This window comes from Carcharhinus amblyrhynchos, chromosome 8 (genome assembly GCF_965287045.1).
Source record: "Carcharhinus amblyrhynchos chromosome 8, sCarAmb.v2.hapA, whole genome shotgun sequence".
Classification (NCBI taxonomy): Eukaryota; Metazoa; Chordata; class Chondrichthyes; order Carcharhiniformes; family Carcharhinidae; genus Carcharhinus; species Carcharhinus amblyrhynchos.
The window spans coordinates 92,316,420-92,344,054 of NC_137331.1; the positions used below are offsets into that span (position 1 = coordinate 92,316,420).

The 27,635-nt window shown below is 42.8% G+C and overlaps 1 protein-coding gene across 1 annotated transcript in view; it reads right to left on the reverse strand.

Moving 5' to 3' along the window:
* Nucleotides 1-971: 971 nt before the first annotated feature.
* Nucleotides 972-27,635, reverse strand: part of LOC145346769 (myosin light chain, embryonic-like) — a 29,562-nt gene continuing 2,898 nt past the window's right edge. The window contains exons 2-7 of the mRNA XM_080194481.1: nt 25,898-25,925; nt 23,639-23,788; nt 21,665-21,838; nt 9,156-9,233; nt 7,058-7,102; nt 972-1,197 (exon numbers count right to left, since the gene is read on the reverse strand). Of these exons, the coding sequence (XP_080050607.1) occupies nt 7,074-7,102; nt 9,156-9,233; nt 21,665-21,838; nt 23,639-23,788; nt 25,898-25,925 (459 nt within the window). The 3' untranslated portion in view covers nt 972-1,197; nt 7,058-7,073. The remainder of the gene's footprint in view (nt 1,198-7,057; nt 7,103-9,155; nt 9,234-21,664; nt 21,839-23,638; nt 23,789-25,897; nt 25,926-27,635) is intronic.

The following is a 27,635-nucleotide window of genomic DNA, read 5'->3' on the forward strand; positions in this document are numbered from 1 at the left end:
TGCCCGAGCCATTATTTTGACAATACATCCATCACGATGATGCACTATCTTCCTATACCAATTGGAGAGTAAAGAGACTCATCATCCAATTGGATGAGGCTTGACTGTCAGCCTTATTTTCCCCTGTTTTCATAACTCTTATATCTGGTAATCTTTTTTAACATCCTGATGATTTTTCTCCTGTAGAAAAGTTTCCTGGAGATTAATCTTCAATTCCTGGAATATTCCAGGGCAATACTGGAAAGTTGGCAACCATGGAGCCAATCTGCCCCCACCTCCACCAAAAGTCTGAATTAGAATCCCTACAGTGCAGAAAGAGGCCATTCGGACCATTAAGCCTGCACCAACAACAATCCCACCCAATCCCTACTCTGTAACCCTATGAATTTACCCAGCTAATTTCCCTGGCACTAAGGGGCTATTTCACACGGCCAATCAACTTAACCCACACATCTTTGGACTGTGGGAGGAAACCGGAGCACCCAGAGGAAACCCACGCAGACATGGGGAGAATATGCAAACTCCACTCAGACATTGACCCAAGGTGGGAATTGAACCTGAATCCCTGTGGAGCTGTGAGGCAGCAGTGCTAACCATAGCGCCCACCGTGCCGCCCACAATTGTTCTGGAACAGCAAACACTTTTAGAGGCATGTTGCAGCCTGGAGAAATGGACAGCGATGTTAAAGGCTCCACTATATTATCTGGAGAGAAATGATTTGCAGGCTGTAGTGAAAAAGACAAGGAGTAAGACCAGCTGAGTTGTTCTAGCAGAGAACGAGCACAGGCACAATGACCTGAATAACCTCCTCCTGCGCTGGAACCATTCTATGGTCCTATCTGTTCTGCTTCATGTAAAGGCTCAGAAGCCTTAAGTGCATAGTGTAGATTTCATTTCCAACACACCCTTTTGGACATGACAAAATATTTTAACAACCCTTTTTTAAAAAATGACTGTAAAATTTCATTGAACCATTTGAAAATTTGATTTTATTTCACAGAAAGTAATTACATTTGGGCCATTACAAGGAAAGCTTGATGTTAGTTGCTGACAGGATTACAGAGATACCAAGACAAATATAAATGTTCCATGGGATTCGTAAGCTGTTTAAGATCACCAGGGGCTGGGAGAGGGAACATTTGCACTGGGTTCTGTCCTGTCAGTCAAAAGGGAGGGATTGAGTCTGAGGCTGGAGCTCTGAAAAATGAAATCAAATAGAAAAGTTGTTGTTATCAAGAAACATGAAGGAAACAAATAAAATGTGATTGGAAGAAAAGGGAGTGAACAAAAAGAATGGTATCAGTATACAGATTATATATTTCCTCAGAAGTATGCAAAAGCGTTTCACATACAATAAATTACTTTGAATTTCAGTGACTATTTCCACAAAGGTAAAGAGTCTGGTTCTCTATTTGGATAGTCTTTCCTTTAAACTAATTCTGCCACTTGGTGCCTATCCCTAGGTGCTCTTGAGGAGATGAATTACTGTAGTCCATGTGGTGAGGGTGCTTCCCACATACGATTAAGGTGTTCCAGGATTTTACCAGGGATGGTGAAGGAATAGTGTTATTTGTCCGAGTTCTAATGGTGAGTAACTTGGAGAGGGCCTGGGGGATGATGGAATTACAATGCACGTGCTGCCCTCTTCCATCTAGTTGGCAGAGGTCACAGGTTTGGAAGGAGCTGCTGAGGAAGCCTCAGCAAGTTGCTGTAGTGCAAACTAATGATACAAACTGGAGCCATGGTATACCAGTAGGAGAGCAAGTGGATGCTTAAGCCAATGGATGGAAAGCAGGTTGCTTTCTCATAAGTATAGATCCCTCTTATCCTTTAAGTTTCCTACTCAAGTGTGTTCAAAGGATGTGGCCCATGCAGATAGCAAGACATTTATTTCCTGTCCCATAAGTATGTCTATGGGTCTTTTAGCCACCACTTTTGCAGATAGGCAGCTTAATAAATACTTCAGATGCCATTAAGAGTCAACCAACTTGTGTGAGACTAAAGTTATTGATAAACCAGACCAGATAGTGACAGCTGGTTTCCTTCCTGATGGATCATTGTGAATCAGTCATGTTTTGATGTCAATTTCCTGAAAAACCTTCTGCTGCCTGTCCACAAACTGGGGATAAGACAGTGTAAAGATTATGCTCCTAGATTAGTCATCCCTATGAATATAAACTAAACTCCCACCATGGGCATTTCAGAATTTAAATTCAACTTTTAAATTTTTATCAAAAGAAACTAGAATCAGTAAAAGTCACCATGAAGCTGACATATCTTTCTAAGTTGCTGGTCCTGTGCAATAACCAATGCATTATTTCTGTTACCTGCACATTCTTTGAATGGGTCATCCAGACTCGAAACATTAGCTCTATTCTCTGTCGGCAGATGCTGTCAAACCTGCTGAGATTTTCCAGCATTTCCTGTTTTGTGCGAGGGTAGGTGAAATTACAGGGTCGAAAGTAAAGGAGAGGGTACAGGTACGGGAAGAGGCCAAGGATGTCCCAATAATAAAGGGAGTAGGGGGCGTGAGTAAGGTTGGTGGCGTTCCGGCAAATAGGGTACAGATGAAGGCTGGGATGAGGGCACTTTATCTGAATGCACGAAGCATTCGGAATAAAGTGAATGAGCTGGTGGCGCAGATCAGCATAAATGGATATGATCTGGTGGCCATTGCAGAGACGTGGCTGCAAAGTGACAGGGACTGGGAGCTGAATGTCCAGGGGTATCAAGTGTTTAGGAAGGATAGACGGGAGGAAAAAGGGGGGGGCATAGCTCTGCTGATTAAGGATAGCATCAGGGTGGTAGTAAGGGATGATATAGGAGCCAAAGAGCAGAATGTGGAATCGTTGTGGGTGGAGATTAGGAACAGCAAAGGGAGGAAGACGCTGGTGGGTGTCGTCTATAGGCCCCCAAATAATGATCTGGAGGTGGGGTGGGCTATTAACGTGTAAATAAATGCGGCGTGCAGGAATGGAACGGTGATAATTATGGGGGATTTCAATTTACATATTGATTGGTCGACCCATGTTGGACGCGGTGGGCTTGAGGAAGAGTTCTTGGAATGCTGCCGGGATAGTTTCCTCGAACAGTGTGTGTTGGAGCTGACGAGGGAGCGAGCTATCTTGGATCTGGTGTTATGTAATGAGGCAGGTAGAATTAGGGACCTTGTGGTGAAGGATCCTCTTGGGAAGAGTGATCATTGTATGGTGGAGTTTCTGATGCAGATGGAGGAGAAGAAAGTGGGTTCCCGGACCTGTGTCCTTTGTTTGAACAGAGGGGAGTACGATAGGATGAGAGAGGAATTGGCGAATGTTGATTGGGGGAGCGCATTGGAAGGTAGGTCTGCTGAGGAACAGTGGAGGATCTTTAAGGAGATCTTTCTTAGTGCTCAGCAGAAATTTATTCCAATGGTTAAAAAGGATCGTAGGAGGAGAGATAATCAGCCGTGGATAACGAAGGAGGTAAAGGAAAGTGTTAAATTAAAAGTGGATGCATTTAGAGTAGCTAAGAGTAGTGGACGAGAAGAGAATTGGGAGAGGTTTAAATATCAACAAAGAATGATGAAGAAGTTGATAAAGAAGGGTAGGAGAAACTATGAAGCTGGGCTAGCGCTTAATATAAAAAAGGATAGCAAGAGTTTTTATAAATATATAAAAAGGAAGAGGCTGACTAGGGTGAACGTTGGACCCTTAGAGGATGAGAGGGGGGACTTAGTGGTAGGGGATGGGGAAATGGCTAAGGTCTTGAATAACATTTTTGTTTCGGTCTTCACGGAGGAGGACGTGAATAATTTGCCGGGTGTTAGCGATGGAAAGGTGGTAGGAGTGGAGGGCCTGAATGACATTATTGTTACTAGAGAGGCAGTGCTCAACAGACTGGAGGGACTGATTGTGGACAAGTCCCCAGGACCGGATGGAATGCATCCAAGAGTTCTGAAAGAAATGGCGGAGGTGATAGTGGATGCCTTGATGATTATTTTCCAAACATCGCTGGATTCCGGGGAAGTGCCGGAAGACTGGAAAACGGCTAATGTTACACCATTGTTTAAGAAGGGTGGCAGGCAAAAGGCAGGGAATTATAGGCCGGTTAGTTTAACGTCTTTTGTAGGTAAAATGTTAGAATCCGTGATCAAGGAGAAAATAGCGAGGCATCTTGAGGAGAATTGTTTGATAGAGCTGACGCAGCACGGTTCCGTTAAGGGGAAGTCGTGTCTGACGAATTTATTGGAGTTCTATGAGGATGTGGCTAGGGCAGTGGATAGAGGAGAGCCGGTGGATGTGGTGTTTCTTGATTTTCAGAAGGCGTTTGATAAGGTGCCGCACAAGAGGTTATTACAGAAGGTTAGGGGGCATGGAGTTAGGGGTAGGGTGTTAGCGTGGATAGGGGATTGGCTGTCAAATAGGAGGCAGAGAGTGGGGGTCAATGGGTGCTATTCGGATTGGCGGTTGGTGACTAGTGGAGTGCCCCAGGAGTCGGTGCTGGGGCCTTAGCTATTTATCATTTATATAGATGATCTGGAGGAGGGAACTGAGTGTATGGTGTCGAAATTTGCTGACGACACCAAGATTGGTGGAACGGCAAATTGTGCAGAGGGCGAGGAAAGTCTGCAGAAGGATCTAGATAGGTTGGGCGAATAGGCTAGGAACTGGCAAATGGAATTTAATGTTGGCAAGTGTGAAGTTGTCCACTTTGGTAGGAAGGACTCTTACTTACATGGCGAAAAACTGCAGCATGCGACGGTGCAGAGGGATCTCGGGGTCCTTGTGCATGAGTCGCAAAAACCCAGCCTGCAGGTGCAGCAGGTGGTCAGGAAGGCAAATGGGATGCTGGCCTTCATAGCGAGGGGGATTGAATATAAAAGTAGGGAGGTCTTGCTGCAACTGTACAGGACACTGGTGAGGCCGCAGCTGGAGTACTGTGTGCAATTTTGGTCGCCGCACTTACGCAAGGATATTTTGGCCTTGGAGGGAGTGCAGAGGAGGTTTACTAGGCTGATAACAGAGTTGAGGGGATTGAACTATGAGGAGAGGCTGAATAAACTAGGCTTGTACTTGTTAGAGTTTAGAAGAATGAGGGGAGATCTCATTGAGACGTATAAGATGATGAATGGGATGGATAGGATAAAGGTGGAGAGACTCTTCCCGCTCAGAAAGGACAGTAGGACTAGAGGGCACAGCCTCAAGATAAAGCGGGGGGGGGGGGCGCACGGTTTAGAACGGAGTTGAGGAGGAACTTCTTCACTCAAAGGGTGGTGAATCTCTGGAATTCTCTGCCCGTTGAAGTGGTGGAGGCTGCCTCACTAAATATTTTTAAGAAGCGGGTTGATGGGTTTTTGATAAGCGAGGGGATTAAGGGTTATGGGGAGAGGGCGGGAAAGTGGAACTGAGCCACAACAGATCAGCCATGATCTTATTGAATGGCGGGGCAGGCTCGAAGGGCTAGATGGCCTACTCCTGCTCCTATTTCTTATGTTCTTATTATGTTTTTGTTTCAGATTCCTGCATTCACAGTAATTTGCTTTAATAATATGTTAGCTCTTTCTTTTTCATTTTTCTGGGAAAGTATCAAAACCAATCCCAATACTGTTTGTCCCTAGATATCCACACATGTACACTTCCAGAAGGATATTGATTACAAACAAGAACTCAGGCTGATTTCGCCCATCTGCTCCCCCCTCCCCACTCCCCAGCATAGAGCACTAATCTTTGAAGTATGAATGCTGACTTGGTTGAAACCAATTTATTCTGCACAGTCTGGATATGAGATTTTCCTGACCTGTATGGCTCACTGCTACATAACCCACTAACAATTTTCTTTCCTTCTTCACTGTAAGATAATAGCTCATAGATGGGATCAGCTGTCAACTTGTTTGTAAACATCAACTTGTGCTGCTTGGTATAAGATGACTAAAAATCCGCTTCAACATAATTGTTCCTTTTCTCTCATTCCTCATGATTAGCACTGCAGCAAACATGTAGGTCAATGAGACAGGGATTCCATTTCATGATCCCTCCTTTAGCACGGTCAATGATCTAGACTTGTCACGCTGCATGGAAAAGCCCCCACAAAGAGACTTCTCTTTATGATGGGATAGCCCACCTTGATTAGCTCTTTACAACCAGGCCAGAGCGTGCTGATTTGGGAACACATTGTCAGTCAGAGCTGTGGTGGTTGAGGAGCATACTGCCTGTCAAGGGGAGCATACTAACTGACCATCTGGTTCACTGGATTCATTCAAGATTCAGGAAGATCATCGTCAATGGAATGATAGAAAATAGAATAGGAAGGAAATTGCACAAGGGATGGCCTTGTCTCAAAGAAGATGCTGGGATATGTCCACACTGGACCTTTGGAATTCCACCAGAGGTCAGAGGTCCTTAATTTAAATACTGTCAATGAGAAGCCATGTTCCCACGACACCATTGAAATGGTAATATTGTGGTTAAGTTATAGGCCATGGGAACTAATGATCCCATCCTGGCCACTAGCAAATTTAAAATTCAATTAATGATATAAATCAGCAATTAAAAGCTGGGATCAGTAAAGGCAATCATGCAACTACTAGATTGTCATAATAACTCATCTTATGTCCTTCAGAAAAGAGATTAGCTGATTTTACCAAGCCAAGTGTATATTTAACTCCAGGCCCACATCAACATCATTGATTATTAATGGCCTAGAAATGCTCTCAGTTGTCAATAGGCACAGACCATCACCTTCCCAAAGGCAATTGGGGATGAGCAGTTAATGCTGACTTTGTCAGTGATAGCCACCTCGTGATTGAATAATTATAAAACCTTAGGCACATGCTCACCCCAAAAAGCTGAAAACCAGTGGGGTAATTTGTAAATAGGGTAAATTTAAATGATTCATTCACCCTGTGCCAGTGGGAATTTAATCCCAAATCCTGTGATCTGAGTAACCAAATCTAATTAGTAAAACAAACACAGAATTAAGAATCATGAATCCATTAACCCTACACATCTTTGAATTGTGGGAGAAAAAAATTATGAAAGTTATAAATCAGTTTTCTCAACAAAGGAAACCTGCTCACCAATGGCTTCCAATCTTCAACCAGCCATGATGTGCTTTACAAAAGCTGAAAAATAACAAGAGGAAGTTAATTTTTTGATAGCCTTAAATGCAGGAAATTTAGCTTATAGCCTAGGTGAGATTACAGTTTTTGGTTTCCAGTTTATCAATACTAGTATCAGTCTGTTGAGAGTTTCAATGTTTTAAACAGGTCTACAGAATGTATTTCAGTGATAAAGCCATCAACCTCTATAGCAATACAGGTAGCCAGTAAAGTTAACATTGGGCATTAGAGGGACACAGGTGGCCCATGGACAGCATTGAGCTCCCAGCTCTCTAGTGAACATCACATTGAACACCAAAGGGATCCAACTGTTTAATACAGCTAGCATTGGGCTTCTGAGGAAGACATGTGGCCAGTGGATAGCACTAAGCTCAGATACTTGCATAGATGCAACAGTATCGATACTGAGAGTGAGCTGCCCTATCTTTCAGATAAAAGGAATGGAAAAATTTCATGGAAACTTTGAACAGGAGGGAAGTTTTGCTGGTGTCCAGCCAATCCCTCAACCAAAATCACTAAAAAACAGATATTCTCGATATTGTCACATTGCTGAGCCTTTGCTATGCAGAAAGCAACTGTCATGTTCCCCAGATTACAGTAATGACAGTACTTCAAAAGTACTTCATTGGCAATAAAGTGCTTTCAGACATCCTGAGGCTATATAAATGCAAGTTATTTCTCTCTTTCTAATATAGCAGTGTGGAGGAAACTTTTAACTCATAGCATTGTTGGGGCTTCAAGTCTTACACTGAACTCTTCAATTAAATTCACAAGTAAATTACTGATCACTTCCTTCAGGTACCGTGCCCTAACAGTGCCTTGGTGACTATAGACTCCCATTGGATTGCTCAATGTTTATGTTTGGCAAAGTATTGCTGTGGTTTTGCCATTGCATTCTGCAGTATGGCTGACCTGGAAGCTCTCCCACTTTTACCACCTGCCATCAGGCAAACAGGAAGATTTGAGGGCTGATGATCAATCAGTTTGGACACATTATGAGCGCACCTTCCATGGCCATCAATTTGTTAATTGTGCCTTAAACCCACACTTGGTCCAGAAGTAGGGACACTATCACTGCACCAAAAGACTTCCCAAATTGTTTATAGTGCCTGGTAGTGAAGAGAAGTCTTGCGAATGGAATATTCAGCACTGAATACCTTCTAGGTCAGACCAGCAAAGGTTAAATTCAAGATCCTTTGACACTGTGCCAACATCAAAAGAATGTACCCTACTGACCTAGTCTGGATTAAATGCTATTTTCTACACCACTGGGGCAAAGAGGCAGCTTTGGTGCTGAGGGCATGAGGAAATTTGGAAAGATGCATATCAGATTTGCTCCTGGAAACATTCCTGCCTCCATGTGCTTTTTCCAGAGGCGGACTGATAGGTTTGACTAAACTTGCTCAGCAGAGGCTGAAATCCAAGTAAGGATGGCAGTGATTCACGTCTTCAACTTTTGAGACTGCAAGAGATTTTCCCCATGGCGTCATGTGGAGTCCGAAGACTGTAAGAGAATCAGGGCAGCTTGACAGCGGGAGGTCTGAGCTGCATCTCATTTGAGGTTTTGAATTTTTTTGCAGCCAGTAGTTCACAAAGGGGTTCCAAACCTGGGCCTTAAGAGGAAGGCAACCTCAGTCAGAAGGGGGTTTCTAATGGAGCCTTCCGCACTCTTTCCTATCCGAGTTCCAACTGTGTCTAGTTATCCAGTCCCCCCCACCCCCACTCCCACCCCCACTGAACTGTCATCTGCCTGCCAGCCTAAAAATTGAGGCTAAGTGGGAAAAGGCCCATAAGTGTCCATTTAGTGGCCATTTAAGGGCCTTAAATGGGACAAGGCAGGCCTCTCCTTCAAGATCCTGCCTGACCCACTGTAAAATCACTATCAGGTTAGGACAGGTGGGTTCCTGGGGGAAATCCCCTTCATGCAATTTCATGTACCCCAGTCTCAGAACCTGCTGGCCCATCTGTGCACTGTATGGTTCAGTATTTACAAAGTCTGTTGTTATTATCACTGTGCCATAGCACCTAGCTTTCAACATTGATTTTAATAACTTGCCTTCATAGTTGATGCATCCATTGGCATCTTCCTGTCCAGCTAGCAGCTGCTCTACCTCATCCTCTGTCATCTTCTCACCTGTTGGAAAACCAGGAATAGTGATGTTAGCGTCAAGAGCAAAGCTAAATCCTTACTGTGAATAAAAGGTGCAAACTCCAACTCCCTCCTCCTCTCTCTCCTTTTCTCTGGCCGCACACTGTCTCATTAATCCTCAACTCTGCCCCTGTTGGGGAGAAGAGTCTTTAACATCGCTTGGTGCCCAGCAGTGTTGGAGAGAGGAGAGGAGTCGAGAGTGAGATCAGGCACCTGACCTGTTAGCTATAGAGGGACAAAAGTAGACAAAGATGAGAAAAACGAATATGTACTGAAGTGTTACATTGTTGGACTAATAATCGAGAGAAAGAGTTCAAATCCAATCATGGCAATTTAACAACCTAAAAAGAGTTTAAGATTTAAAATATAAAAGTTAATATCAGTAAAAGTGACAACAAAACTAATGGTTTGTCATTAAGCCCCACTGGTTCATATGTGGTCAAAACGTGACTCCAGTGATGGCTCTTATCTGTCCTCTGAAGTGCTAACAGGCATCTAAGCATCAGCAAAGAATGCCAACATTACCAGCAACAACCACATCCTGAGAATGAAGGAAACAAAGGAAGGAACTTACCAACCCCCAGCAGAAGCCAAGAGCAGAGGTACAGATGTTTCTAAAGATATTTTGGTTGTTGTCAGTGGAATGAAGGGAAATGCAATCAAAAAATATGTCTAGATTCTTGCTGTAACACTAACGGAACACTTCACAATAAGGCAGGAACTGGATATGCTGGGTCCCACACTGGGGTATGTAGGGGGGAAGGGATTGTGTTAGAGGAGATGAGATAATCAAAGGGTAGTGGGCATCTGAGTCCTGCTTCAAGCTGGCAAGGATAAAGAGGATGAAAGAGTCAGAAGAGAGGCTATATTGGACAGTCCGGAACATGAACAGAGGTGTCATGAAAGGCAATTGAGCTGCACCCACTCAATGCAACACAGGCAGTGTGCCAACATGGTGCTGCCTGCTCATTTGAATGGTGCGAGTAGCCAGCACCATTCATTGACTGCACCTATCAGAGGGAGACCAAAAGTAATAACATGTCAGCAGCAGTTAAAGCTAGCCTGCACCTCTTAAAAGGGTTTTTGCATTGTGGCTACAGCATGTACTGAAAGTCTTGCAGGAACACTATCTGACCTGGGAAACAGCAAAGACTGACACAACATCTGAGTAAACTGCCAAGGTTTTTGCATCCTGGTCTGGAGGTCTTGGTGGAAGAGTTGGAAAATGGAAGAGTTACCCTTCATCAGCAGGATATCAGGAGGCCTTCCATGCACACATTCAAAATATAAAGGTAACTCTGGAAGTTAATGCCAGGAGTAAAGCCCCATTAACTTGGATGCTGTCCACAGGAAGCATACACCTCACACGTGTTCAAAGTCAGTGATTACATTTTCCAAATACCATTTCACTACTGACTGCCCTACTAGTCTCAGACAAATAACATGGCCACCATCACACACCTACCAACAATCTTTTTCTGCATGGAGGTCGGTCACCATTGGAATGCCCCAGGGATCTGTTCTGGGACCCTTGCTGTTTGACATTTTCATAAATGACCTGGATGAGGAAGTGGAGGGATGGGTTAGTAAGTTCGCCGACGACACAAAGATTGGTGGTGTTGTGGATAGTCTGGAGGGATGTCAGACATTGCATCGTGACATAAATAGGATGCAAGACTGGGTGGAGAAGTGGCAGATGGACTTCAACGCGGATAAATGTGTAGTGGTCCATTTTGACAGGACCAATGGGATGAAGGAGTACAATATCAAGTGTAGGACTCTTAGCAGTGTTGAGGAACAGAAGGACCTTGGGGACCGGGTCCATAGGACACTTAAATTGGCCTCGCAGGTGGAGGATGTGGTCAAGAAGGCGTATGGTATGCTAGCCTTCATTAATCGAGGGATTGAGTTTAGGAGTCAGGAAATAATGCTGCAACTTTATAAGATCCTTGTCAGACCCCACTTGGAGTACTGTGCGCAGTTCTGGTCGCCTCACTACAGGAAGGATGTGGAAGCTATTGAGAGGGTGCACAGGAGATTTACAAGGATGTTGCCTGGATTGGGAGGCATGCCTTATGAAGATAGGTCGAGGGAGCTAGGTCTCTTCTCCCTGCAGAGACGAAGGCTGAGAGGCGACCTGATAGAGGTTTATAAAATGTTGAGAGCAATAGATAGGGTGGAATCTCGGAGGCTACTTCCCAGGACTGAAATGGTTGCTACGAGGGGACACAGGCTTAAGGTGCCGGGGAGCAGATACAGAGGAGATGTCAGGAGTAAGTTTTTCACTCAGAGGGTGGTGAGTGAGTGGAATCAGCTGCCATCGGTGGTGGTAGAGGCGAACTCGCTGGGGTCTTTTAAGAGACTTCTGGATGAGTACATGGGGTTTAATGGGATTGGGAGTTATAGATCGTTCAATGGCGTGGTAGGTATGGATATGATCGGTGCAACTTGTGGGCCGAAGGGCCTGTTTGTGCTGTAGTGTTCTATCTTCTATGTTCTAATCTCTATCAATCAGGACTCATAGCTAACATTCATATGCACCATCTCCTCCTCACACACGTAGTCTGGCTACAAGCCCCACATCAGCTTGCACGTACTGCTAACTATTCAACTCTGACAGGCACATCAGCATTAGGATCATTCACTGATACTTTTATCTTTTCCTTTTGGAGAGAAAGCACACAACTGGAGGCAGCAGGAGCTAACCAGTGGGGAACAGGCATATCTGCATGTTCTAAGACCCATGGAGAAGATGGTGCTGGACATTGTCATGCATATTCCTGAGCTGTGGCCAGCAACAGGGCTGAATTCATCAAAGGTGATAAAAACACAGGGCTCAGGAGCAGCAGTAGGCCATTCAGCCTTCGAACCAGCTCCACTATTCAACAAAATCATGGCTGATCTGGCTGTAGTCTCAATTCCACTTTCCTGAGTTTACTCCCTTATCTATTAAAATCCAAATTCTAAATCTCTCCTTTTAAATGTTATGCTGCTTTTCTATTGTTCTTTCCAAGTTCACATTTTCCCAGATTATACGCCATCTATTAGATTTTTTGCCCATTCACTTAACTTTAGCAACTTTTTTGCTTCCTCTTGACAACTTACTTTCCTACCTATTTTGGTATCATCAGCAAATTTATCTACCATATATTCGGTCCCCACATCCAAGTCATTGATGTAGATGGTAAATAGTTGAGGCGCAAAGCACTGATCTCTATCACTGGCGAGAATCACATCCTGGCTCTTTTTTTGTACTAAGAGCCATAAGATTGCAACTCACGGCTCACTGAAATAAACCGACGCAGTTCTCTTCCGTTTTCTCACCCATTCGGAACTTCAAATTTTTTCATAACATCATGCCCTATGCTTAACTTCCTAACTTAGCCGCAGATGATGCATCCTTCTCAAAGAATTCTTCATTTCCAATAACCCTCGCTACCCTTTGGTTTATTGCATCTTCTCTAACATGATCCCTTCCCTCCATCATTTAGTTTAAAGTCCTCTCTATTGCCCAACTAATATAACTCCCCAGAACACTGGCTCCAGCATTGTTCAAGTGAAGACCATCCTGACAATACAACTCCTATTTATCACAGTGTGGGACCCAGTGTATCCAGTTCTGAAGCGTTCTGTTAGAATTACAGCAAGAATCTGGACCACTGTTTTGATTCATTCCACTGATAACTAACATATGTTTAAAATTTGGGAACAAATGACTGTTAAGGATGTAATTTTCTTCTGAATTCATAAGAAAGGTCAACTAAAAACACAAGACCCAAAGAGACAGAACTGAAACTAAAACTAAAATTATTTCTAAAAGGTCACAATTGAACTGGCTGCATGTTGTCATGTAGATCAAAGTGACAGTCATTTTTTAAAAAATTCATTCTTGGGATATGGATGTCACTAGCTAGGCCAGTATTTATTCACCAGCAACATCCCACCAATGTGTTTGGGGGAATGTTGATCAGAATGCTGGGAGCACTTCTATTCTTTAGCCAATCTGAAGGGGATTTAAGTTGTGAAAAGTATTGCTGTGATAAATGTGCAGTGGGCAGTAGGTGATTAAGTATACTTCTGAAGAGAAAGGATTGAGCGGTATAGTGAAAAATAGGTTTGGTAAGGTTGAGCTAAGAGGCAAGGACAGACTTGCTGAAACTAATGGCGTTTCTTGTTCCTAAAAATGTTAATTTTTTATAATATTCTTACTCCATTGTAAGAACTTACAAAGGCAGGGGGAACGAGGAATAATATTAGCAACAAACTGCTGATAAGTGGGGCCCTTGCTATTTGCCAAACATTTGAGAAGGTCAGAATGGTCATTAAACTATCGTCATGCTCCTGTCCATGACGCTGGAGGTCACCTTGCCTTAATGTCTGTAGTGATATGTTTCCATTTTAGTTCCTCTGATCTAATTCCCAAAACAGCCATTGTCCTTCCTGCCAGCAGCAACCCCCCCCCTCCGCCAACCACCCCCTCCCCCACCCCCAGCACTAAGTTGGCAGACATCCCAGGCAGGTGCAAAGAATGGTACAACCCTCTCAGCCCATTCAAGGGCATCTTGTAGTGATATTGTTCATCCACACTGGGGAGTTTTCTGGATTAGCTAAATCCTCAGAGTAACCAGCAATAGGCCTACCCTTCAATGCCTGAAATAGTGCCCAACCCAGATTAATCTCTCACTGTGACAGAGACTGAATCTGCCGCTGTACTAACTGCTCTGATGTTCTTTTTTCCCCTGGTTGCTTTTCATGTGAAAGACCAGGGACAAGAAAAAGCCAATAGTTCCGTTAAAATCCATTTCAAACCAGCATTCTAAAGTCCTTTGAGAATGTTAAAGTCTCCTTCTTTTTCCTTACTTGGCATGTTATTCCAGACATTTGTCAGCCTCTGCATGAAGAAATTCTTTTTGTATCTGTTCTAAATTTACTTTTTACTCCTGCCTTATTTTTAGAAACACTCAGGCCACAGAAGGGTGCTTTTGTAAGGATGGCTTTAACCCAGTTAAAATGGATGACAGTTAAAATGGCGGCAGTGTATACCTTTCTGCATCTGCTTGCCTTCCAGTGGGTTGCATTTTTCAGTGTTCTATTGAACAGGTGAGTGGGGCACCTGATAGAAAGAGTGAGTGCTTCTCTAACTATGCACATTAGAGTCTGAGGATAATATCTCTAAGCTCTGCCGCAACTTTAGACTGATGCCTGCTTGGAGTAAAATGTTGTGGTTTTTCCACCAGGTCAGCCTGCTGGCAAGCGGATCTAGATCCTAGATGCTGCCCTGGACTGTGGTAGGAGACTGATGGTGTCCATGCAGGTGATGGTCAGGAACTAAGTGGACAGTATGGATGGTATGCCTCAGCTCACTACCCACACAATCCTCACTCGGAGTTAAAGGTCTGGCTCATGGCTCATGTCTAAAGCCCTCTCCCTGGTTGTAAACAATGAATAAGACCTTTGAACCCATCCTAATTCATGGAAAATCTATTTTAACCATCAATCATTACTGAGGCAGAGACTAGGAGCCAGGTTTTCAGGCTGTGTTGGGGCTCAATTTGGCATTATAAATTTGCCCCGTGCACAGGCACATCAGTTCCTTGGCTCCAACCCACTTCTAGGCAATTTTTGCACAGGCTGAGTTGGGGCTGGCAGGGATACCCCCGTGCAATAGATAGCTGATCAGGCTCATTCAGAACCTAATTGAGGCCAAAAGCGGGGGATAGTTTAGACACCTGGAGGTAAGTAACTGGTAGCAGACTTTGCTGTAGAGGGCCTGCCTCCCAACCCCTCACTAACTGAAAGCAGATTCAACTGTAACTTTCTAAAGGAAATGGAATAAATATAAGGGACAACATTTATATAGGGCTACAGAGAAAGAGGAAGAGTAGGACTAATTGAATATCTCTCTCAAAGAGCAAGCACAGGTGCAATGGGCCAGATACCCTGCTTTTCTGTTTGTATCATTCTATGACACAACTAATTAATATTTGAACAATGAATATCATAATTTCTATTGATGACTATCATCATTTGGGGTGTCATGGTAGCACAGTGGTTAGCACTGCTGCCTCACAGTGCCAGGGACCCGGGTTCGATTCCCAGTTTAGGTCACTATCTGTGCAGAGTTTACATATTTCACCGTGTCTGCAGGGGCATCCTCCAAGTGCTCTGGTTTCCTCCCACAGTCTGAAAGATGTGCTGGTTAGATGCATTGGCCATACTGAATTCTCACCTAGTGTACCCAAACAGGTGCCAGAGTATGGCGATAGGGGATTTTCACAGTAACTTCAATGCAGTGTTAACGTAAGCCTATTTGTGACAATAAATAAACTGAAAGAAACATCAGCATTTCAATGTCCATTACCAAGAAGGACGTGGTAACACCACCACTGATCAAACTGGCTGTGACCTGAAGAGTGTAGCGAAAGATCAGACCTCCATAATGTGAAGGGATCGACAGTGCTACTGTACCTAATTCTACCTCACCACTACCAACCCCTCTACTGCCTCTGTGTTGTCAGCCTACTTAGTCATAGAGTCATAGAGGTTTACAGCATGGAAACAGGCCCTTCGGCCCAACTTGTCCATGTCGCCCTTGTTTTTAAACCCCTAAGCTAATCCCAATTGCCTGCATTTGGCCAATATCCCTCTATACCTATCATACCCATGTAACTATCTAAATGCTTTTTAAAAGACAAAATTGTACCCGCTTCTACTACTACCTCTGGCAGCTTGTTCCAGCCACTCGCCACCCTCTGTGAGAAAAAATTGCCCCTTTGCTCACTTTGTATCTCCCCCCTCTCATCTTAAATCTACGTCCTCTAGTTTTAGACTCCCCTACTTTGGGAAAAGATAATGACTATCTATCTGATCTATGCCCCTCATTATTTCATAGATCTCTATAAGATCAACCCTCAGCCTCCTACGCTCCAGAATAAAAAATCCCAGTCTATCCAACCTCTCTTTATAACTCAATCCATCAAGTCCTGGTAGCATCCTAGTAAATCCTTTCTGCACTTTTTCTAATTTAAGAAGTTCCTTCCTATAATAGGGTGACCAGAATTGCACACAGTATTCCAAGTGTGGTCTTATCAATGTCTTATACAACTTCAATAAGACATTACAACTCCTGTATTCAATGTTCTGACCAATGAAACCAAGCATGCCGAATGCCTTCTTCACCACTCTGTCCACTTGTCACTCCACTTTCAAGGAGCTATGGACATGTATCTCTAGATTTCTTTGTTCTGTAACTCTCCCCAACGCCCTACCATTAACTGAGTAAGTCCTGCCCTGGTTCAATCTACCAAGGTGCATCACCTCCCATTTGTTTAAATTAAACTCCAACTGCCATTCGTCAGCCCACTGGCCCATTTGATCAAGATCCCGTGGCAATTGGAGATAACTTTCTTCACTGTCCACTATATCACCAAACTTAGGGTCATCTGCAAACTTACTAATCATGCCTCCTATACTCTCATCCAAATCATTAATGTAAATGACAAATAAAAGTGGGCCCCAGCACTGATCCCAGAGGCACACTGCTGGTCACAGGCCTCCAGTTTGAAAAACAATTCTCTACAACCACCCTCTGGTCAAGAAGCCAATTTTGTATCCATTTAGATATCTCACCCTGGATCATGTGAGATTTAACCTTATGTAACAATCTATCATGCAGCACTTTGCCAAAGGCCTTGCTAAAATCCATGTAGACAACATCAACTGCACTGCCCTCGTCTACCTTCTTGGTTACCCCTTCAAAAAACTCAATCAAATCTGTGAGACATGATTTTCCACTCACAAAGCCATGCTGACTGTCCCTAATCAGTCCTTGTGTCTCTAAATGCCTATAGATCCTATCTTTCAAAATACCGTCCAACAATTTACCCACCACAGCTGTGAGGCTGAATGGCCTGTAGTTCCCAGGCTGTTCTCTGCAGCCCTGTTTAAACAAAGGCACAAAATTTGCCACAGTCCAATCTTCAGGCACCTCACGTGTGGCTATCGATTAATCAAGTACCTCAGCTAGGGGACCCACAATTTCCTCCCTCACCTCCCACAATGTCAAAAGAACAAAAGAACAAAAACAGCCCAGGAAACAGGCCCTTCGGCCCAACGAGCCTGCGCCGCCATTTTAACATTACCAGCCCCCCTCCACCCATGACCCTTATCTATGCTTATGGCATTCCACATTGAGGGAAGCTAATTTAGGGACAATTTATTACCTCCAATCAGCCTAATAGCACATCTTTGGGGTGTGGGAGGAAACCGGAGCACCCGGAGAAAACCCACGCAAGCACGGGGAGAATGCGCAAACTCCCACAGACACTGGCCCAAATCCATGTGTCTGCACAGCAAACAGTGATAGTCACTGAGCCGTTGTGTCGCCTATCATCTGGTCCAGTTTAAGCGCACATTAACGACATGAAGCACTAGGCTACTCTCGAACATCCAAGAGCAGCCCTAGTACGACCCATCGTGTGTATGCCCCTTGTTGGACAACAAGGCGGACCGACTTAAAACCTGTGAATTAAAAGCGAAAAACATTAGTATCATTCCACATCCTTATACATTACCAGGGGCGTCCCAATGCTAATGAACCTTATTTAAAACATGTATGAGTTGAGTTTGTGTCTGTATATGCCCTGTTTGTGAACATAATTCCCACTCACCTGATGAAGGGGCAGTGCTCCAAAAGCTTGTGCTGCCAAATAAACCTGTTGGACTTTAACCTGGTGTTATGTTACAATGTCCACGGCTCAGCCTTCAGCTCAATTATTCCGAATGGATTTTCCTTGAGATGCAAACACTTACTCTGCCGTGTTTGCCCTGGATCTCCCACATACTGCAGCCTTGACATCTAATCTGTCATCCCATGTTTAGTGTGTTTTTATCAATAATTAATTAGATTATGCACCTTTTTATTTTCTTTTTATATTCATATTTTATTAATCTTACCATCAGTTTGTATTCTTCTTAAACTTTAGGAATAGAATACACCTTAACTGCTTACCAGATACTCAGCAAACAGTTAGCTTCTACCCCAGTGGTCATGCAAGAACCAACGCCTACAGGATGAAAAAGTTAGTAAAGGCAAAAGCACAGCAGCATCAGCGCTTCCAAACTCTTTACTCACCCAACTCTCAGCACTCTGTTCAAAGTCACACTCCATGTTAAGTCACACTGAAATACCCTCTCATATTCCCTTCTGATTTTAAGCAGTTAAAAGCTAACATCTTGGGCTTGTGCCAAAATAGGGAGAGCTGGTTCACAGACTAGTCAGATGATTCACAGAATCATACCTTACAATGTCCCAAACACCAACACCACCATCCCTGGGTATGTCCTGTCCCACCAGCAGGACAGAACTAGTAGTTGTGGTGGCACATGGTATACAGTTAGGAGGGAGTCGCCCTGGGGGTCCTCAACATCGCCACCAGACTCAGGTCAAATATGGGCAAGGAAATTTCCTCCTGATTACCAAGTACCACCAGCTCCCACTCCTCTAGTTCCCCCACCTCAGCTGATGAATCAGTACTCCTCCTTGTTGAACACAACTTGGGGGGAAGCACTGAGGATGGTAAGGGCGCAGAATGTATTCTGGGTGGGGAACTTCAATGTCCAACACCAAGAATGGTTCAGTAGCACCATTAATGACCAAACTGGTCAAGCCAGAAGTGACCACCACACAATCCTTGTGGAGACAAAGGACCATCTTCACACGTGTGTGGCACTACCACCATGCTAAGTAGGATAGGTTTCAAACAGATCTAGAAACTCAAGAATATGATGGGAGCAGTACCAGGCAAACCTACAGATGAAGTGTCAGCCTCCTGCTGAGGTCCCTGGCATCACAAATGCCAGTTTTCAGCCAATCTAGTTAACTTCATGTGATATCAAGAAATGACTAAAGGTACTGGATACTGCAAAGGTTATGGGTCCTGACAATATTCCAGCAATAATTTATTATAAGCCCATTCACAAATTATCCCTATGATCACTGACCTATATCAGTTCCCTGACCATGAATGTTGTCATATTAAAATTCGCACCCTTGTAATCAGTTTTCTCCACTGACACTCTTGCTCATTTCGGTAACCTCCACTAGCTCTACAATCAGCTCTGAGAATTGATTGTTCCTCCGATTCTGGCTTCTTGTTCATCCCCACTTCCTTCACCCAAACATAAGCAACTATACCTTCAGCTCTCTAGGTATTACAAGTCCCTCAGTCTATCACTCCATCTCTTTTTCACCCTGTAGGGATTGGTTCTTGCTTGACTACTATTTATTTATTTTTATTTTTAGTCACAAGTAGGCTTACCTTCACACTACAATGAAGTTACTGGGGTAGAAGCTAACTGCTGAGTACCTGGTAATCAGTTAGTTGCTTTCTATTCCTAAGGTTTTAAAATAATACAAACTGGTGGTTATTCTACCTCTAACCAAACCCATTACCTGTATAGACTCCTTTGGCTTCTTGGTATATTTTTGTCTGGTCAGACTCCTGTAGTACCTGGGGTGGTTTACAATGTTAAAGTATAATCACGTAGGTTGCTTGTGGTGTTGAGGAGTGACCTACTTGGCCAGGATTGATCTTGTTTGATGGAGCTGTAGGAATGAGTATTCAGTGAGACAATGAAGTTAAATATTTTGGTTATCTGTAATTCTGTTGATATGTGGAGAATAGGCACTTGAATGAAGTACAAGAGGATTGCCCATAACTGTGAAAGGGGTAAGTGTAAATCCAGCAAAAACCTTTAAGATGAAAGAAAAGCAAATTGGAAATACAAAAAAATTGCAGACTTTAAAGAAGCTCTGTAATGATAAAGTAATCAAAAACAGCCTCCACTTAAGTCAATAAACCTTCAATCTATTCAGAATGCATATAAATGGCCCTATCTGTGTCACATTTCATTGAAATGTTCTCTCTCTCAGGCTATTACATGTTAACAACCTCTTCTAGACTTGAATCTGCAAGCCCATGAATATAACTCACAATTCACCCAGTAGAAGCCTTCAGCTCCATCAGCCAGGTTCTGCAACTGCAAAAATGGGATATTGAATTTAACCAATTCAGATACATCATCTCAACCAACCAGCAACATCAATTCACCAACCAGATACACCAAATCAACCAACCAACAACATCAATTCACCAACCAAATATACCAACTCAACAAACCAGAAACACCCACTCAATCAACCAGATACACCAATTCAATTAACCAGAAACACCAGATTAACCAACCAGATACACCAACTCAATCAACCAGATACACCAACCCAATCAACAAGATACACCAACTCAACAAACCAGATACACCAACTCAACAAACCAGATACACCAACTCAACAAACCAGATACACCAACTCAATTAACCAGTTATACCAACTCAATCAACTGGAACATAGAAACATAGAACATTACAGCACAGTACAGGCTCTTTGGCCCTCAATGTTGTGCCGAGCTATGTCTAATCCCAAGATCAAGCTATCCCCTCCCTATTATTCTGGAGTGCTCCATGTGCCTATCCAATAACTGCTTGAAAGTTCCTAAAGTGTCCAACTCCTCTATCACAGCAGGCAGTCTATTCACCCCAACCACTCTCTGAGAACCTCGGACATCCCTCCTATATCTCCCATCATGAACCTTATAGTTATGCCCCCGAGTAGCAGCTACATCCACCCAAGGAAATAGTCTCTGCACATCCACTCTATCAATCCCTCTCATCATCTTATAAACACCAACTCATCAACCAGATACACTAAATCAACCAACCAGGTACACTAACTCAATCAACCAAATGCACAAACTCAATCAACCAAAAACACCAACTCAACTAATCAGGAAAACCAACTTAATCAACCAGATACAACAACACAAACCAGAAACTACCACTTCAACCAATCAGTAACTACAACCTTAACCAACCAGAAACACCAACTCAAACAATCAAGACATTTGGGACCATGAACAAGATCTTCCAGCTCTGTCAATGAGACCTTTAATACAAATTCCAGGAGATCTGGTGGTGAACAATTCCTCCAATTAGCTACAACTCTACAGGAGGGGGCATTCCTGTGGTTATAGCTTATCTCTGCAATGTAAATGATGGACACTCCAAAAGAGAACAAGTGCAAGAAGCCTGCGAAACCTAAGGACTGGTTCAATGTGGTTGGTTCCCAGCATAATGTTTACCATTCTCTTGAACCTCTTGATTAGGAAAAGTTCAGGAAAATATTAATGGAGAATAGATAGGTAATGACTGCCAAAGAATGAACAATAAGGTTTATGATCTGGACAAACTCTAGATCAGCGATAATCAAGGTTATCTTTCTTCCTTTTAATCCCATGAGGGCGCAGGACTCATAATTTTCATACCCTTTATCAGAAATCAGTTAGTCCTGAGATACAGACCCAGTGTGGCTAAGACATGGCGAAGTTCAGCTCCCATTACTGTGCCATTTCCTTCTTTATCGAACACTCTCAGACCCTCAACGAAGTCCTCAAATGTGCCCTGGTCTTTAATTTTGCAGACATGTTGGTGCATGGGCAGAAAGGTATCTAAGTCCAACATCTTTGTATTCATCTCTGAAAGTATAGCAAATTGAAATTATTTTGTTTAGAAAAATATAATGGCAGCATATAACTCGGTGCAACATGCATGGTGACTCTCATAAATATCCCTGTTAGTGACACAAACAAAAACAGAAAATGCTGGAAAATCTTAGCTGGTCTGACAGCATCTGCAAAGAGAGAACAGAGCTAATGTTTCCAGTCTGGATAACTGAACTAACCAGTTGTCTAATTGCTACATTGTCCAGTGTTAAATGACTGCCTTTATGCTCATGCTCAGACTCAAACATTAATATTTAACTGAGGTAGGAGGGTATCTTTATATGCTTAGACTGTATCAGGGGTATTTAATCCTTTAAGGTCAGAGGATGTTTATAGATGCCTGTATAATACCATTCAGGGATCCCTTGCAGTGGAAATCCTTCCAATTTTGAGAGGGTGGTGGATATGTTTTCGGTGGACAGTACTATAGATTAGCATTATAGGACCTTCGTCAGCACAGGGACAGCAGCAGTTCAAGAAGGCAGCCACCATCACCTTTGCAAGGGCAACTATGGTTGGACAATGAACTTTGGCCCCACCGGTGACATCCACATCCCAAGGATGAATTTTTAAAAATAGCTCACACAACGTAGGAAATCTAGTATGTTCATCGTTTTTATTAATTCATAGGGTGTGTCATTAAAGTCAGCATTTATTGCCCATCTTTAATTGCCCTTGAGAAGGTGCTGGTGAGATGCCTTCTTACATGGCTGCAATCTGGATTGTGAAGGTTCTTCTATAACTTTTAACTAGGGATGACTAGAATTTTAACACAGCAATAATGAACAAAGAATGATATATTTCCAAATCAGGGTTGTGTTAGGCTTGGGGGATCCTGTATTTGGGGGGGATCCTGTATTTGGTGGTGATCCAAATGCCTCCTGCCCTAATCTTTCTAGTCAGTAGGGGTTGAGGTTTTGATAAGTTGCTGTAGTGCATTTTGTAGATAGAACATACTGCTGCAGTAATAGCATGAAGGGTTAAAGTTGTGGAATAGATGCTTATCAAGCAGGCTCTTTTGTCTTGGGTGGTATTGAGCTTGAGAGTTACTTGAATGGCACTCATCCAGGAAATGGGAAAATATGCCATCACATTCTTGGCTTGTCTTATAGACAGTTGTAAGGTTTTGTGGAGGCAGGTTTGTTGAAAGAAACCCAGTCTTTGACCTGCTCTTATAGCCACAGTATTCATATGGATGGTCCAGTTAAGTTTCTGGTCAAGTTGAACCTCAGGATGTTGATAGTGGAGGATTTGGCTATAGTAACATCATTGAATGTAAAGGGGAGGGATTTCATTATGTCTTGTTGGACATGTTCATTGCCTGGCACTTGTATGGCATGAATTTACTTGCCACTTACCAACCCAAGTCTAAATGTTGTCCAGGTCTTGTTGCATTTGGACATGAGCTATCATTATTTTTGAATAGTTGTGTATCATACTGAACACTGTGCAATCAGCAGTGAACATTCCCAATCCTGGCCTTATGATTAAGGGAAAAGTCATTGATGAAGCAGCTAAAGATGGTTAGGCTTTGGTAAAGTCCTAGGGCTGAGGTGATTAGCCTCCAGCAACATGAATATGATTCCATTCAAATGGAGAGTTGCCCAACCCCATTCTCAGTGACTTCAATTTTACAAATGTCCCTTGATGCCACATTTAATGTAAAAGGTAGTCACTCTCAGCTCACCTAAAAAAGAACAAAGATTGCTCTTTCACCAAACACTTGTACTTTGCTTTTCTCTGCAACCTGTGTGCTTTCTTTCAAACACTTACCTTCTTGTTTGGGTCTTCCTAAGACCTTCATAACTTCTGCATTAGTTGGGTTCTGGCCTAAAGCACGCATGACATCACCACACTGGGCATAAGTGATCTTCATCTCTGAGGTGGGTGTTCTGTCGAACAGAGTGAATGCCTCCTTGAAATCTGAAAGAAAAGAACAATTGGGTAAATGTGACATGTCAAGTGGAGATGTGGACGTTCTGTGCAATGATTCTGGTTATCTGCTTACTCCCAAGGCAATGAGTCATCTGATATGAAACGCTGGGGGAGAACAAATAAGATTTATGAATAGAATACTACAACTGCAAGGTTACACCTATCAGCAAAAGATGAACAGCCTGAGTCTCTTTGCTCTCGAACAGAGAAGGCTGACCTACTTTAAAATAATAGGTTTTTTTGCTAAAGTAAACACAGGAAAGTGTTTCAGATGTGGGAAGAGCAAAACTAGAGGCATCAATGTAAGATCATCGCCAAGAAATAACTTTGGGAAATCAGAAGAAACGTCTTTACCCAGAGAGTGATAGTGATGTGGAACTCACCACTACGGAGGGTAGTTGAAGAAATTAACATAGGTGAAGTTAGGGAAGCTAAATAAGCAAATGAAGGAGAAAGAAATACAGAGTTGTGCTGATGGTGTTCGAAGGATCAGAGTAGGATCTAGTTGAGGATAAATGCCAGCATGGATTTGTTAAACTGAATGGCCTGTTTCTACACTTATACTCTATGCAATTCTATGTAGTAAGACGAGCCAAAATAAGAGATTATATTGAACCCAAATACAGTGAGTCTCAGACTAAATGAGTCAGTGATTTGATGCATTTTTCTCTGTGTGTCTAGATCTGCAGATTGCATCAGTGTTTGTGATGATGTCAGTGTCTGTGTAAGAGTGTGGCGCTAGATTAAGCTGTGCCTGCTATAACCTGAGGACTCCCTGAATTACACATGTTAGCAGTGGAGATGTGAAGAAATGGCTGTCTGGAATTGCCCCTGAACAATGCAAATGTTGTCCTATAACAGCACAGTACACCGATTTGAATAATTAAACAACCTTCTCTCTGAAACAGGCTCGCATGTTGCTGCCCATTTGTATGTTGGGCATCAGTGCAGTGGTTGCATTCCCATTCTTCACCCCAGCCACCCACCATCATTTTTTTCTCTGACTATGGCCATCCCAGCTAGGTAGGGAAGGGTTTCAGGTCCCTGGGTTTTCCGTAGCGTGATGCTCAGCTGACTGAGATGGTGATTGAAGTAGATTTGATGTTTTGGTCATTTTTATCTGTTAGCTGTCCCACCTCCCCACCACCATTTTTGTACCAGAAGAAAGAAGAAAGGAAAAATGAACTGGAGGGAGGAATAATAAAAATGTTGATAGCAAAAGAATTACTCCCTTTTTTGTTCCCTACTTTCCCCAGTCAGTTGCTGACTCTAGTTGCTACTCTGCAACGTTTTAATGCCTTGCTCAAGTGGCCAACCCTTTGCATTAGATTAAAAGTTCTAAAGAAATATAAGTTTTTGCTCTTGTTGTTGTGATTTTAGATGATGAGTGCTCCCAGACCTTTCAACAGTGGGTGAGCGTCACCATCAAGCCCATTTGTCTCCTTGTCCCTTACTTTCTAAACATAGTCATTGGATAATGATCAGGAGTGGAATCCTAGTTTATGTTCCTAATTATTGCAGGCAGATGCCAACAGGTAGTCACCTAACTGCTAATGTAGCTGGGACCAGCAAATGGGGATAGGGTGGGGTGAGTTCAGTGATAGTCCTCACCTCTGGCTGAAAAGATTGTGGGTCAAACCCCATTTCTGAACTTAAGCTCATAATCCAGAACGAATAAAGTAATGGGGTTCTGTACTGTCAAGGCAGTTAATTCTATCTACCCTTTTAGATGCATGTAAGTCATCCCAACACAGTCAAAGAACAGGTTAGTTCTACCAGTATTCAGCCAAGATTCATCCTCCAACTAACACAACCAAAACTGTTTATCTAGTCATTTTGCAAATTGCTACTTGTGGCAGCTTGCTCTGTGAAAATAATCTGCTGCATTACAACACCGACTTTACTTCAAAAAGTAATTTATTGCCTGTTCTTTGCTTTGGGATGCCCTGAGAACATGAGAGAAGCTATAAAGGTCTTTTGGCTCAACATTGATCATGTGTATATCCTGGGATTTCAGTGCTGCATTCACCATACTTTATTCACTTCTCCTATAATAAGCCCCAGATCTAGACATGCAGGTCATGCCTACATCCTTACCTTCAAGCTGGTCGGCAGTGAATTCAATCTGGAAAGGAAAAAATACTTGTGTCAAGTGGAAACTTTATAAGAATTACTAAAAGAAGTCAAACTTAAAAAAATGAAACAGGTATCCAATAGCACGGTGGTATTTGTGTCCTTGACTTGTAACAAAAGGAAGTTGCATTTATTGCCTTTGACGTAGTAAAACATTAATGCGACTCACAGATAAGTTATCAAACAAAATGTGATACTAAGCCACATAAGAACAAACAATGCCTTGTATTTAACAACTCACCTGGAAGGCATGCCCTCAGACAGTACAACATTCCCTTGCTACTGTAATGGGTTATGTGTTCCAATCTCTACCACCGAGCTTGAACTCATGACCTCTGGGACTCTAACCTATATTGCTATTACTAAGCTGTAAACCAAAGCATAGAAAAGAGCTACAGAGCCTAATCCAAGTGTAAATAGTGAGCAGAGAGATATGTAGCCTGCAAATCCAGGTCAGTCATGCCCAGACTTCTCTTCAGCTCCTTCCAGCTGTTACATGAAAAGCCCTTCTTACCTTTGATATGCAGATGACCTTTGTGAGTCTTCATCCCCTCTCTCCAATTTATCTTGTAATCATTTTCCTTCAAATGCCTCCTTTAGGCCGGTTAAGGCCAAGTTGATAGGAAATGCATCCAACAAGAAACAAAGGAGCTTTAGATTGATTTTTGCACACAAAAGGAATCAAGGGAAATAGGGATAAGACAGAAAGTTGGAGTTCAGGTAGAAGATTGGCTATAATTTTATTGAATGATAGAACAGGCCCACAGGACAGAATTACTTATCTCTGCTCCTATTTCTTAAGATTTGAAAGGCATAAGTGCAACAAGTATTCTCAATGCTGACCTTCTTCCCCACCCACCCCCGGTGTCAGGGATCTGGATTATGAGGAAAGGCTAGAGAGATTTGGGCTTTTAGGATCTGTGTCAGGTTCTCAACTTTACTAATTAACCACTTATATGATGGTGGTAAGCCATATATCCAGACTTGCCAATGACACAAAGGTAGATGGTATTTTAAGTGGTATAGATGAAAGCACAAAATGATGAAGAGATGTTGATCGATGAATTGAATGGCAAAACTGTGGCAAATGGACTTCAATATTGGCAATTGCAAGGTCATCTATTTTGGACTGATAAATGATAGAACTGTGTACTTTGTAAATGCTGAAAAACCAGGAACAATGGAGGTGTGAAGAGGCTTGTGTGTCCTGGTATGTGGATCATTAAAATGTCATGAACTGGTACAAAAAAGAATCAAAATGCTAGGAGAATGCTGACCTTTTCTACCATGAGGAACAGAACACAAGAGGTAGAAGTCATGCTTCAGCCAAACAAAACCCTGATCAGACCACACCTTGAGTGATTCTAAGTTCCACACTTTAGGATGGCCTTGGAAGGAGTGCAGCATAGGTTTATTAGAATGATACCTTAGTGGGGATTTTCCACGACAATTCCCACCATGGGCAGGATGGAAAATTTGAGGCACCAGCCAATGGTCTATTGACCTTAATTGGGAATTTCTGGTCCTGTAATGGGCTGGACTGGAAAATCCCAGCACAGGATTCTGATAGATAAGCTAGGAGGAGAGATTAAATAAAGTAGAACTGTATTCCCTGGAGTTTTGAAGGCTAAGGAGAGATTTAATTGAAGTTTACATGATATTAAGGAGAACAAATAGGGCAGATAGAAATATCCCACTTATT